This window comes from Artemia sp. Qi Xiang Cuo, chromosome 19 (genome assembly GCF_049724085.1).
Source record: "Artemia sp. Qi Xiang Cuo chromosome 19, ASM4972408v1, whole genome shotgun sequence".
Lineage (NCBI taxonomy): Eukaryota > Metazoa > Arthropoda > Branchiopoda > Anostraca > Artemiidae > Artemia > Artemia sp. Qi Xiang Cuo.
This window is the reverse complement of record NC_142812.1, coordinates 51864020-51880200: the sequence shown is the minus strand read 5'-3', so window position 1 is coordinate 51880200 and position 16181 is coordinate 51864020. Positions and strand designations below refer to the sequence as shown.

General features: G+C 35.4%; 1 protein-coding gene across 1 annotated transcript in view; it reads left to right on the top strand.

The window, feature by feature from the left end:
• Positions 1-394: 394 nt before the first annotated feature.
• Positions 395-16181, top strand: part of LOC148940975 (head-specific guanylate cyclase-like) — a 287023-nt gene continuing 271236 nt past the window's right edge. Inside the window, exons 1-3 of the mRNA XM_089105123.1 lie at positions 395-475; positions 1247-1320; positions 9143-9243. Of these exons, the coding sequence (XP_088961249.1) occupies positions 395-475; positions 1247-1320; positions 9143-9243 (256 nt within the window). The remainder of the gene's footprint in view (positions 476-1246; positions 1321-9142; positions 9244-16181) is intronic.

Below are 16181 nucleotides of genomic sequence, written 5' to 3'. Positions count from 1 at the left end.
AGGCTTTAGTGCTCTTTTTGTGAGTCAAAAGGAACTGGTTTTAAGCAAAAGGAGCAATTTCACAACAAACAGCATTATGCGGAATTTACATAATTTTAAGAAATGCTAAAAGAGCCAATTAATTTGTATGGTATAAATTCCTATCAAGAAGTTTAAAGCCCCCATCTTGAAAACCTTATGTTTGTACAAGAATATTTTTAAATAGCACAAATGAGTTTTAATTGCATTTTTCTTGAAAAACGCTAGTTAATGTTGGTTTGTACGACCTTATACCACTATCAAAGCCTATTTGAACTAAGAAAAGAAGAATGAACACGTGATCAAACAAAGCAAAAACATAGGAGCATGAGAACAAAGTAGCACAGGAAGGAAGGAGCAAAAAACGAAGATCTGGATGTCTGACAATTTGGAGCATGGACATTTGGAAAAATTTAGCGAATGCTATGAAGGCTCTGGTGTACCCAGAGCGAAAAAGGTACTGGAGGGTGACTAGACTAGTTGGAATCCAATTAATTATGGTCCTCTAAAACATAGCTATAGTTTTCATTCTTTAATTGGATCCTTGTTGCATATTTTTGACATCTATATCGATTTCAAGTTTCCAAGAGAATATTATAGATGGCAGATACTTCGTTCCTTACTAGATGGGTTTTTCCGCCTTCCAACGGATTGCTAACAATTTGAATTCCACTGTTTCTAACAAGGTATTTGTTTGAACAGTGGAAACAGAATTGTTAGCTAACAGAAATAAACTCTACAACAGATTCCCCGAAAAAAACATTTGATTTGTTAAAGATATTCTCAAACAATGTTAGCTAACGGTTTTTAATTGGATGGCGGAAACACTATTATTGGGAAGATTGTTAGCTAACAGTGTTTTGTTTAGATAGCAGAAAAACCCCTTAAGTGTACCCGACTGCGTTAACTCTAATTCTGAACAGCACTGGAAGTCGATTTGATTAAAAATTTGCAAAAACGAGAACAACATTATATAATCGAAATTATTACTGTCACTGTTTCACCAACAAACTGTCTAAATTTTGTGAGAAAGAAAAAAAAACCTAAGTGGCTGCGAAAGAAGGACACTTTTTTCTTCAGCTAATTCAATGAAAATAGTATTCCATTACATTTTGACAAACTTATTTTTGGCTCACTGTTTCCAGATACACTAATTAGGTCTAATTAAAGCTTGCAATATTTACGAAATCCTTTTAATGCCAAATAAAATTTAAGTTTTTTTTTTCAGTATGGCTTTGTGAATTACGCACTGGAACAACTCGTGGTTCGTAATTTTGGTATTCCAACATGGGAGCTGATTAAGTAAGATTTTTAAGTCTTTCCAAGTACTTTTTATTATTTTTTGCTTGTTCAATTAGCCCAAGTACTTAAAAATAAAATTTTTAAGCTAATCCAGAAAAGTTTTTGCCCGACTTTTAGACCAATTTTGGGGAGGAAGACTGTGCTCTTGAACGTTTTTTGGCACTTTAAGCTTCCCCTTGGACAAAGCACTTTCGACACTAAGCTTCAAACATATCAAAGACATAAATATTTTGGGCCATTGCTGAACCTCCATCTAAAGGCTCCCGGTAAAAAGAAGCATTTATTATGCCGGATTAAGCGATAGTTTTTTTATCATCACTTTTTTTTTATTTTTGCTTGTTCAATTTGCCTAAGGACTTAAAAATATAATTTTTGAGCTAATCCAGGAAAATATTTTTGGCAGATTTTTAGGCCCGATTTTTAAGAGAAGGACTCTGCCATGGAACATTTTGGCGCTTTAAGCTTCTTCTTAGCCAAAGCACTTTCTACTCTAAGCTTCAAACATATCAAAGACATAAACTATTTTGGTCCATACCTGAACCTTCATCTATAGGTTCCCGGTAAAAGAAGTACTTATAATGTCAGGATCAAGTAATATTTTAGGTCTCTAGCACTTTTTTATTTTTGCTTGTTCAATTACCCTAAGAACTTAATAACATAATTTTTGAGCTAAACCAGAAAAACATCTTTGGTTAATTTTCAGGCCCTATTTTTAAGAGAAAGACTGTGTCCTGGAATGTTTTGGCAATTCCGGCTCTAAGCTTCAAACTGATCAAATACGTAAAACATTATTAAATAGGGAAACAAGTTTTTTTTCAACTAAAAGTCTGGAGCAACATTAAATCTTAAAATGAACAGAAATTATTTCGCATATGAGGATAGCTGTCCTTTCCATAACCCTAGTTCTTTACGCTAAATTTCTGTACAAATACTTCTCATTCAAATTCAACGAGCCTTGTGTTTGGGTACTCTTTCTTAAGGAAACATGGCAAAGAGTCAAATTTTAGCGTAAGGAGCGAGGGCTGAGGTTGAGACATTCCCCCTTATCCATGGAATAGTTTCTGTTTATGTCAATTTTTAATGTTTCTTCCCATTTTAAGTTGAAAAGACCTGTTTTTTTATTAATTACAGTCTGTTTTTCAATCAATGCCAGGAACTCATCTTCCCTCATATAAAAGTCCCCCGTAGAAAATATCCCCAAAAAACTTCTGTAAGTTTCCCAATAAAAAATACTTTTTGTTAATAATGGGCGCATTGTATAGCTTACAGCCCTTTCTCCTGAGATTTTGGGGGTCCTGCCATCCCCATAAGCATAGTTAGTTGACCTTACAACTATGCTGAATCAAATGGCTATCTCAAAATTTTGATTGGATGCCTTTTGGGAAAAAAGGCTTGGGAGTTGCCCTCCAATCTTTTCGGTCGCTTAAAAAGGGCACTAGAAATTTTGGTTCCGATCAAATGAGCCCTCTTCCAATAATCTAGAATTACTTGTTTGATACGATTACCAACTGGGAAAACAAAAAACAAAAGAACATTCAAACAAACATGCACCGCTTATCGATCTTCAGGAAAAAATACAAAATTTGGCCTTTTTGTATATATGAGATTGAAACCTGTACGGTAGGGTCTTCTGATGTGCTGAATCTGATGGTGTGATATTCATTAATTTTGCTGACTATTTTCTTTTTTTTTGGGGGGGGGGGAGAGGGGGAACGTCGCCCCTTTTTTAAAAATTGGACGAACTTTAGCAAGCTCGTAGACTTGGAATGAGCATAAAATTTAAATTCTTTTTACTTATCCATTGTTTTCAAAATTATGTGTTTTAGAGTTTAGGTTACTATTGAGCCAAGTCACTCTATACTTACTGTTCATTACCACAAACTGTTTGATTTGTGAATTGTCAATACTAGTGGGTACAATTGGTAGCAGATAGGAACCATAAATCCTTAGTCAAATGTCACAATTGTTATCTGCACTGCTCAGTAATTCTGACCTTACCAATTAGGACTGCCAAAAATACTAGAATAATTCAAAATTGACTAGTTTTTTCCAGACTCAAACTGATTCAGACAGTATTCGGGCTTGTTTTTTGCAGCTTACGATCACTTGAATTTTGATCACTTTTCGCGAATAATATCTATAAGTTAGCACTCAAATCCAGATCTACTAGAATTTGATAAGTTCTTATTTTTCCAAACCCCTGTTTAGCTGATTAGCTGTCATTAAGTGACACATTCCATAGCCTTTCTTTTCACGTCTCTGCTTTCTACTATCATGGGAATCTATTTCAATAAGGCTACCTCTGACATCAAACAAACATTTTATTTAGCTTGTAAAAGTAAATTGTTTTATCATTTTCTTTTGATTTTCAATAGAAGAAATTAGGGCTTTAAGCTGGAGACTTCTGTTTGTGAAGCAACGGTATACATCTTGCGAAGCAGTAATTGGGGCGCTAGATTTGGTCAAATATTCAGATATATTATTCAGAGTTTCAGTATATAACTGTGTTGTGAGTTCAATATTTACTGAATCAGTATGTAACTGAAGTTGTTTTAATATTGAAAAGCCTCAATTAAATATTCTGGATACCCTCCTTAAATGAGTTGTAACAGATTTAATAATAATCAAATAAAACCGATTCCCAAATATTTGACTCAGACTCTCGCCCTTATTTAACCTTCATCGTTTTTTAAACTTCCTGTATCTTAAATTCTATAGCAAAGAGGGGTGTGAGGCGTCGAGGGAAGTTTAAAAATAGGGTATTTTTGACGTAATACCTTTAATTAGTCTTTTTCCAAAACCACACTGCCTTTTCATGATGAACAAATAAACATTCAAATGGGGATAAGTCGATGTATTAGACAGTGAAGCAGATACAAAAGTCTAGATATTTCGACCACATATACAGAGATCGTCATCAGCAGATATAAATCAGCAGTTATACCTGCTGATGATGATCTCTCTACATTTGGTCAAAATATCCAAACTTTTGTATCTGTTTTCACTGTCTAATAAATGAAGTTATCTCCATGTGAACGTTTATTGTTCGTAACAATATGGATATGTGGCTGTTAGTGAAACTCTTTTTTCCAGCTGTTACAATTCAAACAATTTTGAATTACGGCTACAGGAAAGTCACATTACTTTTCAATTATCCACTCTTTCTTGGCTATATCATGCAGACTACAAAGACCTTTCACAGACTTTTGACGAGGCTCTTGCGCTTTTTTTTAAAGCTGTTTTTAAAGTCTTCCTCTGTTTTTAGAGTCTGCTCCTGTCCATAGAAAGAAATGGGGAGCAATTTGTGGCTAATTTCCTACACTCGGTTGGTCTTTTTCTCCATTATCTTTGTGTTTTAACTACTTCCATTCTTTGTCAACTGTCGTATTTTCATTTTACGGTTTAGCTATTATACTTTGAGTGTTTTTATTTTTTTTTATTTTTAGCATAACTTTTTTTAAAGGGCAACCTAAAAAATACTTTAGATTCAAAGCTGTTTTTAAAGTCTGATTCTCTGTTACTACTATCAATTACCTCCATTCCTGCTAGAAGACTGGTTTTCCTCACTTTGCTGCTAATTATATATAATCTATTTGGGCCTAAATGCCAAGATGAGTTTATATCTGTTCATTTTTAGTTTTAACTTAGCTCGTAACTCTTTGCTGAAACGCTTTGTTTTGTAATTTAGTTCTAGGAATTTGATTTATTTCCAAATGCTAAATACCTTCTTGAGATACGAAACTCACAATAATAGGTATGTGCATTATGGAAGGACAAAATTATGGTCCTTAGGCTTAAAGCTTCCGCCCTCCAAATTTGTTCATATTGACGAGTTACATTTTTTTTACTCCTGATCCCTCAGGAATATATGAGGTTTGGTATGAGGTATGATATATGAGGTATGGTATGAGGTGAAATATATGAAGTATGGTGAGAGGTATGAGGTATAATTACTGAGGGATAGTATTTAAGTAAATTAAATACTTCATTATAAAAATTTTGTAGTAAAGAGTTAAATTTAGCGATAAATAAATTGCAGTACTACTTTTACAAGTAATAACAACTCACTGCAGCACAAACCACCTGAGGCCAAAACGACTACGCACGCTTCTCCTCCATCCCTATCTATCCTGTTCGTGCACGCATCGTTTCATTATTCTTTTAATTTCTCATATTTTCAGTTATTTACAAAAAATGTAGTGTACTTAATAAAACTGTTACATTTAACAAACTTAAAGAAAAAAGACAAGAAAGAAGTAATCGATTTATTGTTGATCTAGCTCTAATACAGGTTTTTACTTTATTTTTCAGAAGCTGTTCTAAATGATCATTCTAAGTAGCGTAAATCTCTGTGTAGAATATGTGATAAAAACGGGAAAGATCCTTCAACTAGTGTCTAATCAACTTCCATCTAATCAAACTCGGGAATCCCATGGGGTAATGTGTAAGGGACAAAGTTACCTAGTTCTCAACGTTCTCGCACTTATTTCCAATATTCCCAACAAACTTTCCGCGTTGTCAACAATGAAAATTAAATACATGGTTACAAGTACCCTGTATTGTATAGTAATCCTCATTAGTTGCTAATTCCTGACTGGCCTGGAAAACTACACAAATGTCTTTGTATTTATTACAAAAAATACTTCTTAGTTTTTTTTTATGAAATATTATTGAGGATTTTAATTGTATTGAGAGATGGGACCCGGCTAGATAACAAGATAACAGGAGGGTTTCTTTGACATAGTCGTGAAGACAACAGGTACTGTGACTGAAAATTTAATTTATTAACACACATATTTCAATTTATATTAAAGAAAAAACGGTACTCCTGTACTAAACGGACTCTTTTATATACTGCAATGGAAACCAGTCACGAAAAACCCGTTTTTGGCGGCATAATTCAAGACACCGCTATAGATTAATACAATGTATAGCTTGGTTTTCATTGCGCATACGATATTTAAACTGTTGTTTTTTGGGGTTTAGGTACCTAGGTTAGGTTAGGTTACATAATAATATATGCTTTGCTTTACCCTCCACCCCCACCCCCCTAATGTGCAAATACATAGCCCAGACTATTATAAATTCAAAATTCTTCTAAACTGTTTCTAAACTATTATATATTCATCCTTTTTTTATTTAATTTCATTAGCATTAACCAAACTAGCAGTATATAAAAGAGTCCGTTTAGTACAGGAGTACCAAACAAACCCCCGTTGCAACTGACGTCGTCATATAGTTTGCTGTTTCATCATTTATATTCGTAATCTACGATTATGACATCGCTTATCATCGTATATACAAAGATGCAGTTTCTTATCAAAAGTTTTGCAGTTTCTTGTCAAGCTTTTTGCAGTTTTTATGGATTTCTTTCAAAATATTACACCTTGTTAACTGCAAAAGTACGTATACACTGCAATGTCCTTTAAAATCAGCCTTTAAGCAGATCTTTATGATGTCCCAGCACCCTGCTAGCCGTGGAAGAAAACAAATTGAGTACATCCATGCTACCTATAGAAAAAAGTAATTAGGCTAGTTACCCTTCATCATTTTTGACTCTTAAAAGGGAACTAAAACTTCAAATTTTCAACCAAATGAGCATCCCTTAAAGTTAAATAACCATCCCTTCCATAAAAACCTTAAATAAGTCCGGGCCATTGCTTACAATCCTCGCTCCTAGGCTCTGGTAGTTTGTATCAACCCCAAAAGCCTTGTTACATGATCTGTAGACTAATTTGAATAAAATGGCCATCTCAAAATTTCTTTCAAATACGTTCCAGGAAATAAAAGGTGTATGGGGATGGGGGATCTGCCCTCCGATCACTTTGAGTCTTAAAAGGACACTAGAACTTTTGATTACCAATCCACTGAGCCCCCTCTGACGTTTATACATCCACCCTTCCTATACAAGCCTTATATGCCCCCAGGGCATAACTTACAAACCTTGCTCTGAGGGTTGTGGGGGAGGGGGGATTTTCGACCTCGAAGACACAATTTTTGGACTTTTGCATGCCAAAATTGCATGCCACTTTGGTTCTTCAGTGTAATTCAAACAAGCTACAGCTCTAGCAGATGATCAAAGTATCAGTGTTGGTATGACAGCAAATTGGACCAACGTTACAGAGAAGAATTATCAAATGAACTTGCAGTAATCTAGAAAATAAAATTTTCGAAATCATACAAGATAAATGCCGTTTGGCCATGTATAATGCTTATTTACTGAAAAAGTCCTATGTCACATAAATGTGTAATATGTTTAAGTCAGGCAAATATTCAGGTAAACACATTTAGAGAAAACACGATTGAAGCTTAATATAGATTGTAAACAGTCAACGGAATTTGATTTATAATGAAGCAGGCACCTGTTTTATTTATAATGAAGCGGTGTAATACACCGTTGGTGTATTACACCAACGAAGCAATCTGGTTTACAGCAACTTAAGAAGCAACTTGTTTAGCAACTTACGAAGCAAGCTGGTTTACAGCAACTTAAGGTGTAATACACTGTTGGTGTATTACACCAACGAAGCAAGCTGGTTTACAGCAACTTAAGAAGCAACTGGTTTACAACACTTAAGAAGCAAGCTGGTTTACAGCAACTTAAGAATACTAGAAATTATTTGACTACAGAATCCAAAGAGGGAGTCATATCGTTCAACCCTTTAATATTCATTTACGTGGTCAATAACGAATACAAGGAATTACCAAACTTAAGAAGACTTGGTAGATAGTGAAAACCAATGCTCAACAATAGAAGTTTCAATACTAGAAGCTTAAACCAGCTCAATACTAGAAGCTTAATCAGGCGTTGAAACTAATGCAAACAAAACATATATTTGACTATTATTGGCAAATTGCCCAACATTTTAAATCGAATGGGAAAAGGAGCTAATGTTAACCATGAATCTGTCGATTGCGGGCATTTGTTGAATACATAACTCAAATTATGTGGCTCATCCAAAATGATTCGAATTTCGAGTATTTCTCTTGTATGCGAAGGACGTAACAAGTGTTGATGATCATTACTCCAATGGACATTCGTTATGCGACACAAACAGCAGCTTGCCTTGTTCAAGGTCAATAAACAATTAAACCTTGTGCATTTGACAATAAACAGTAGATATATGGTCTGAGGGAAAAACATTGTCCAAAATACCGTCTATAACACAAAAAAATTTGTTCAGATTCTCGTTTTAGATGTCCTGAAGATCCAGAAGGTTTTCGGGAACGATTCAAAATCAGTTTACTGAAGATATTATTTTGCAAGCCCAACGAAGTAGTGTTCATCTGAGGCAAATGAAACTCAGAGAGGAAAAAAAATAACAAAATGAAAAATAAAATATAAAAAAGGTGAAAAAAAGGTTCATCAGAGGAAACTGGAATCAAACGTGCTTAACGTATTATTACATTAAAGTTAGATATGACATCAAGAAATTGTCTTTGGTGAAATTGATGCTGCTAAGATTGTCAATCGATATCAGGATAAGTTGTTACCCTACCAACTTTTTGGAATTTCTTATAATTTAGTAATCACAAATTTGGTCCTAATGGTTTAATTAATACAATTTTAGCTATTTAAATTTTTTATCAGACTATGTTTTTTTAGGATATGTAAGTGTCATTAAAGCAGTACACGATTGAATATAACTGTAAAATTATAAGGCAAAACTTTTGCCTCTTATTTAATACAAGGTATTAGCAGAACTCCTATTTCACACAGCAAAGCCGATGATTTACAGATGGCACCTCATTTTGAATGTCAATTGGATAATTGAAAGTCGGTAATCTTGTCAGTTTTATTACCTGTCCTATTAACTTTCAGGCATGAAGCCAAAGTGCCCATAGAGGGACATTTTCTCGTGAGGCAGATATACGATGACAAAATAACTTACGACATAGTTGTAGCCGCAGAGAAGGTACTAGGTGAGCAGTAAGGATTTTCTTTTGTTAGTTCACGATAAAATTCACTTGTTTTTTATTTTATTCACTTAAACCACTGTAGACTATTGCGTCTTCTTTTTCCAAAATGGTAAACATTTGGTACCGCGCGTATCGTCCCTGGCAATATACGTCATAACCTAGCTCCAGTTTCCATAATAGTCCAGGAAGGGAACGGTTTGACCGGGAACAAATTGCAATAGAAATTATTCTTTCATTACCCGACTCAGAAAAATGCGCTGATTCCAAATATGCAAAGTTTGCTCATCTAACTGTTTCACAAATATGTTTTTTTTTAGGTTGAGGTTGATTTTGAGGAGGTGAAATTCGTGTTTCCATATAAAGGCGTACAACAACAGAATTGATGTCTAGAATAGGGTACTAGATCACGGTGAGTATGAAAATCACCTTTATTTGAACGTAAAATTAAAACTTTCATTTATCTTTTTAGGTTGAACGATGAATATATAGCAAACTACTAAAAATTATGTTTTTGAGGTTGATGTTGATTTTGAAGATGTAAAATTCATGTTTTCATATAAAGGCGTACAACAACGAAATTAATGTCTAAAATAGGGTACTAGATCATCGTGATTATGAAAATCACCTTTATTTGAATGTAAAATTAGAAATTTCAGCTAAATATTCCATCAGTTTCATAACCCTTTTGCGACTGACGGGACCTAACAATCCCTGTCCCTGGCAGAAGTTGCCAAGAAATTTTCTTCTCTTAAACAGTCACTTTCGGAAAAGTCGCGTACGGCAAAACTGTGGATACAAAATATGGAAATGATAGACATGCTGAAGAAGTTCATCCAAGCAGAGCGTACGGGGAACCGGGATCTTCACCTTCAGGCAGTTGAAGCTATGTTGCCGTATTTCGCAGCGTCCAACCACTTCCTACATGCCAAGTCTGCCAGGGTGTACCTGCAAAATATGAAACAGGTGGAAACTACCAATCCCGACGTGTTTGACAATTTTCAGAACGGGAGCCATGTTATCCGCAGATCCGAAAAATTTTGGGCGGGCCTGTCGTCAGATCTGGTCATTGAGCAGGTCCTCATGCGCTCGTTGAAAATTAACGGTGGTATTACAAGGGGAAGTGGTATGAGTGAGTTTCAGAGGCTTGGTTACTCTCAGCACCAACTTGTAGTGCAATTAATTTGTCGATGCAAACTTTTGCTAAGGTCCATTACGAGACGAACGAACAGCAAAAAGAAGTTAGAGAGTCGAGGATTGAACGCAACAACCATGACACTAGCCAGCTCCTTTGCTTTCTTGCTGAGAATACCCCTTTCGCAGAAGACCCGAGCTTGTGAAACATTACCTCTGTAGTTACCGCTGATGAAAAAGTCAACGTCGACACAGCTAGATCCGTCGGACAAGAAATCATCGATAGCATGACAGGGGAAAACGTCAACACGTACACATTCAAGAAAAAGTCTGTGACCGTAACACTTGCTAATAAGGCTGCAGCAGTTATTGACGGACAGTCAGTTGCCGTTGATCCAGCATTCATGTTTCAGCTGGCTGGTGACAGTTTGTGGAAATAACAAGGATGATTTGGAGTCCTACTTTAAGAATAAATTGTGTTCACCGCCTCCGTCACTTTTTGAAGCAAATGGACTTCCACGAACAGCCGATAAGCCTGCCCTCGCCAATGCGATGTGGCGTCTAGTTGCAGAGCAGCAGCCGAAAACTGAAGACTTCGTCAAAGATTTCAGTGACAAGCATATAGTTCTCAATGGTGGAGAACTGCTTCAGCGAATTTCTTTGGAAAAAAAATCAACTTATGATAGTATCTGCCAGAAGTACGTTGACCACGTTGCACGGAAATACGGGGCGCAAAGGACGTCGGTGGAATTTCGACGGATATGACCAAGCACCTTCAATCAAAGACATCACCCATTTGAGACGGAAAGGGAAACGATAGTGCCCGCAGATCAATTTTAGCAGGAATATGGTCTGTTCTAAAAAGAAAGAAGTGTTCCTAAGCAACTTCAAAAATAAGCAAGCAATCATAGCCATGACCAGTGAGTACCTGACCAAATCTGGGTGTCAGGTATACCAAGCAGAAGGGGACGCTGATCTTCTCATTTTTCTAACCGCAGTTAGATCTGCTTCTCTTATGCCTACTGTCCTGGTTGGAGACGACACAGATCTACTTTTACTCTGAACCTCGAGCTGAAATCTCAAAGAATAGAATTTGGGATATAAATGCAACGAAACTCAAACTTGGATCTCGTATATGCAGCACAATCCTGTATGTCCACGCCTTCCTTGGGTGTGATTCAACTTCTCGTGTCTATGGCATTGGGAAGTCAGCGGGACTACAGCTTCTGATAAAAAACAACGAGTTTTACGAATCCGCTAAAATTTTTATGGACCCACTATCCACCAAGCACGACATTTCAGCAGCTGAGGAGATAGAAATGATCCTTTTGTTTAAGTGTCCAGGCTCAATTTCAACCCTCGATCAGTTGCATCATCTCAAATTCATCGAGAAAGTTACAGCATCTGCTTCGTATGTTGAGTCTAAAGTGCTCCCTCCCACCAGTGATGCTTGCAGCTTCCACTCATTTCGAGTTTATTTGCAAGTTTAATCGTAAAGATCCCTCGGATGTAATCTCAACCCTGTCCAGTACGGTAGGGTAATTCAAAATGCACTATATTGCCCTATTTTTGGTTAACGCCCCACTGCCCCCAACACTCTCCTTACAGTTTTTCGCTGTAACTGCAAAGCTGACAGCTCAAATAAGCAATGCAATTGCAAAAGATATGGCATGAAATGCACCTGGGCCTGTGGAGCTTGCAAGGGAACCAGTTGTGCGAACTGTGTTACAACTGAGTTTCTCGGAGTTGATGATCTCGAAGATAACGAAGATCTATGAATATTGATATTTTGTTTATTTATCACATTTATATATTATATAACTGAAAAAATTGAGAATGCTTTAATCGTTAATTGAACCATCAAAATGGGTGATAGTTGTCATTCTACATTTTAAGACCAGTTTCTTTCAGATTCAGCGTGGTTTAACACTAGATGAGAAAATTCACCCTCCTCCCGCATACTTCCCCTTTAAATATTGATAACCGTTGTTTATCCTTGCAGTTAGAGATCATTTTCAGATTCAGCGTACTTTATTACCCCTAAATGCATATTGTTTTTCGTGGTTCTACGCATTTCTGCAAAAGACATATTTCTCCTCCTCGTTATTTACCTCAACCCCAAAAAAATGTATTTGTGAAACAGCTAGATGAGCAAACTTTGCATATTCGGAATCAGCACATTTTTCTGAGTCGGGTAGTCAAAGAAACATTTCTATTGCAATTTGTTCCGGGTTAGGCCCTTTTTTTTCGCACACTTCCTGGACTATGAGCTAATCGTGATTTGTTGATCGGAAACAATTGTCATTGCGCGCGCACGAAGGCGGAGCATGAATCTTGTGTGGTTTTAAATCTGTTTGACATTTCTTTAACGAAGAGCATAGCCTTTGTCGATACTGTATATTCTGTCTGCTGTGACTTAAACATAGGCCTAAGGGGTGAAGAACAATGTTTGATATCAGAAACTTACGTACATATTTGAAAACAACATGCTCGTAACCCTGTAGAATAAAAAATGAAAATTGTACCAATGTATGTATATTAAAATGCTTTTGAAGTTTAAATATTTGTTTTTTACAACTACTACTGCTACTAATACTACTACTAATTCTAATACTGCTACTACTATCACTACTACTAATACTGCTCTACTAATACTACTGCTACTACTACCACTACTATACTACTACTAATGTTACTACTACTACTACTACTCTTCCTCATAATGATACAACTCAACCTCCTCCTCCTCATACTACTACTACTACTACTACTAATACTACTACTAATAACAATAATAAAAATCATAATACTACTACTACTACCAATATTATTACTAGTACTGCTACTACGATTGCTAGTACTGGTACTACTGCTACCATCATCACTACTGCCATTACTGCTACAAGTACTACTATTAAAAATACTACTACTACTACTACTACTACTACTACTACTACTTACTACTACTACTTCTTCTACTACTACTACTACTACTACTACTACTACTGCTGCTACTACTACTACTACTACTAATACTACTACTATTACTACTACTACTAGTACCTCCACTGCTGTAGCTACTACTGCTTCCACTTCTTCTTCTATTACGACGGCTACTACTACTACTACCACTGGCACTACTACTACTGCTACTACAACTACTACTACTTATACTGCTATTGCTACTACTAGTACTACTACAACTGCCATGAACAAACTCGTTGCAGTTAATCCAAAGGAAAATCACCTCTGCTAAGTTTGACAAAATACAGATAAACAATTTACAACATGGATAGATTCAAACCATCAAAAACCTAACCTAAGCCCCTTAAAATAAACTTTCAAAACTTTACCCACCTGCCCTCCCTGCTTCTTTCTAGTACGTGCGCTGTATTTTAGTTATAATGAGTAATCGGTCGCCAAATTTTCCTATGACTAGTGGTCCGAGAAGTTTGTAGTCTTTGAAAATACATTGTAAACGTAAAAATAAACAAAATTGAAAAGCTTAAATATAAATTGCAGACTGAAAACAGCATATCCATAACTACTAGGAATTAAATCATAAAATTCTAAAAAAAAAATGATGCATATTAAAATGCTTAAGGAAAATATTTAAATCTGTCTTTCCAAACAAGCAATTCTTATAAATAAAACGGACTACTTTTAAATCTTATAAATTCTCAAATAACTTGAAAACTTAGCACAAAACTTAGCTTAACAATATTTTTTTCTGTTATATTTCTCTTGAAATATATAGCGGCACTGTTTTTTCATATTTTCTTATTATCCAGTTGTCAATAATAGCATTTTGAACAATTCTGTTCTGAATGTTCAGAACAAAATATCTTAACTATCTTAACCATCTTGATGCTATTCAGTAGTCGAATAATTTGTTACGAGTGACTAACAATTTGATAATTAATAATTCAAAGATTTTGATAATTGTTATTATTTGACAAAATATAATACATTTTATTTCTAAAAACATACCAGAGCAAAGGATCCAGATGAGCTCTGTTATTAATAGCTTCTATAGAGAAGCTCTTTTCAAACTTGATCTATTTATACTGCTCAAAGAAATAGTTCAAGCAAAGCTCAAATGAAAGGAAAATCACCACATTGCAAAGTTCATTTCAGCTAGCCATATATAAACTTACATGAACCTATTTGTGGCACTGAAAGAAGCTATACCAAGTGTTTATACTGAAGAATGGAAACAAAAAATACAATTTTTTGTCCCAATTCCGTAAGGATGACGCTTGAAACACAAAAGTAGTTTAATTAGAACAATAAGAAGCTTTTTTAAAAGCACTACAAAACTTTAGCGTAAAGAGCGAGGTGTTGAGGAGCGGGCAATACCCTTCATTTACGTAAAAATTTCAGTTAGTTTTAAGTTTTAATGTTGCTCCTTACTTTCAGTTGAAAAACCTTGTTTTTTTTATTTCATTTTTAATCGTTTTTTAAATAATGCTGGGAAATCCGGGATACGAGACATTTCTTCATAGAAATACCTCTTTTCCCATGAAACCATCCTCCATGGAAATATTTTCCCAAGTACTCCTCCTTCCCCACCAGAAAAAAACCCTGAACACGTCTGTATACTTCCAAATAACCAATGCTATATGTAAACAATGGGGAAAGTTCATAGCTTGCAGCCCTTCCCCCGCGGACTGTGGGAGATTAAGTCATCCTCAAGGTCATAGTGATTAGATTTTTCAACTATTCTGAACAAAATGGTTATCTCAAAATTTTTATCGGGTGACTTTGAGAAAAAATTAGCGTGGGAGGGGGCCTAGTTGCCCTGTAATTTTGTGGTCATTTAAAAAGTGCCCTAGAACTTTTGATGTCCGTTCAAACGAGTCGTCTTTCGATATTCTAGGACCACTGGGTCAATACGATCTCCCCTGGTGGAAAAAGCAAAAAAAAAAAAAAATAAAAAAAAACAAACAAAGAAATACACACATCTGTGATCTTTCTTCTGGCAAAAAATACACAATTCCACATTTTTGCACAGAGGAGCTTGAAACCTCTACAGTAGGGTTTTCTGACATACTCAATCTGATGGTGTGATTTTCATTAAAATTGTGTCCCCTTTTTTCGAAAATAAGGCAAATTTTCTCAGACTCGTAACTTCTGATGTGTAAGATTGAACTTGATGAAACTTATATATCTGATATCAGCATAAAAATCCAATTCTTCTGATATATTTATTGGTATCAAAATTCAGTTTTTTAGAGTTTTGATTACTATTGAGCCGGGTCGCTCCTAACTTACAGTTTGCTACCACGAACTGTTTGATTTTTGTAAGTACCCGTTTTCCTTTTGTTTTTTTCTCTCTCTTCCCTTTCTCTCTCTCTTACCCTCCGTCTCTGTTTCTCTCTATATATATTCCTTTCTCTCTCTTTTTTCTCTCTCACTCTCTTTCTCTCTCTTCTCTCTCTCTCTCTCTCTCTTCCCCTCTCTCTCTCTCTGTTTCTTTCTTACTGTCTTCTTTAACTATTATTTCTTGTTTTCTATTTCATTTTTTTACATTATCTTATTTTTTGTGGCTAAACCATGAAAATACTAACATATCCCCTCAAAACTTTACCTACATACACTCTCTTCCTCCTCCCAATACGTAATCTATAATTCGCTCATAACCAGCTGTAATCAAAAGCTATATTTGAAACATTGCAAAATTGTATTGAAATTTTAATTCTGAACCCATCCAGTAGCAAACAAATCTGGATGCAAAAATGTTGGTTTACCATGTTTTCCAATTCCTCATTAAACTAGAATATCTAAATTTACTCTAATGATTTTAAAAT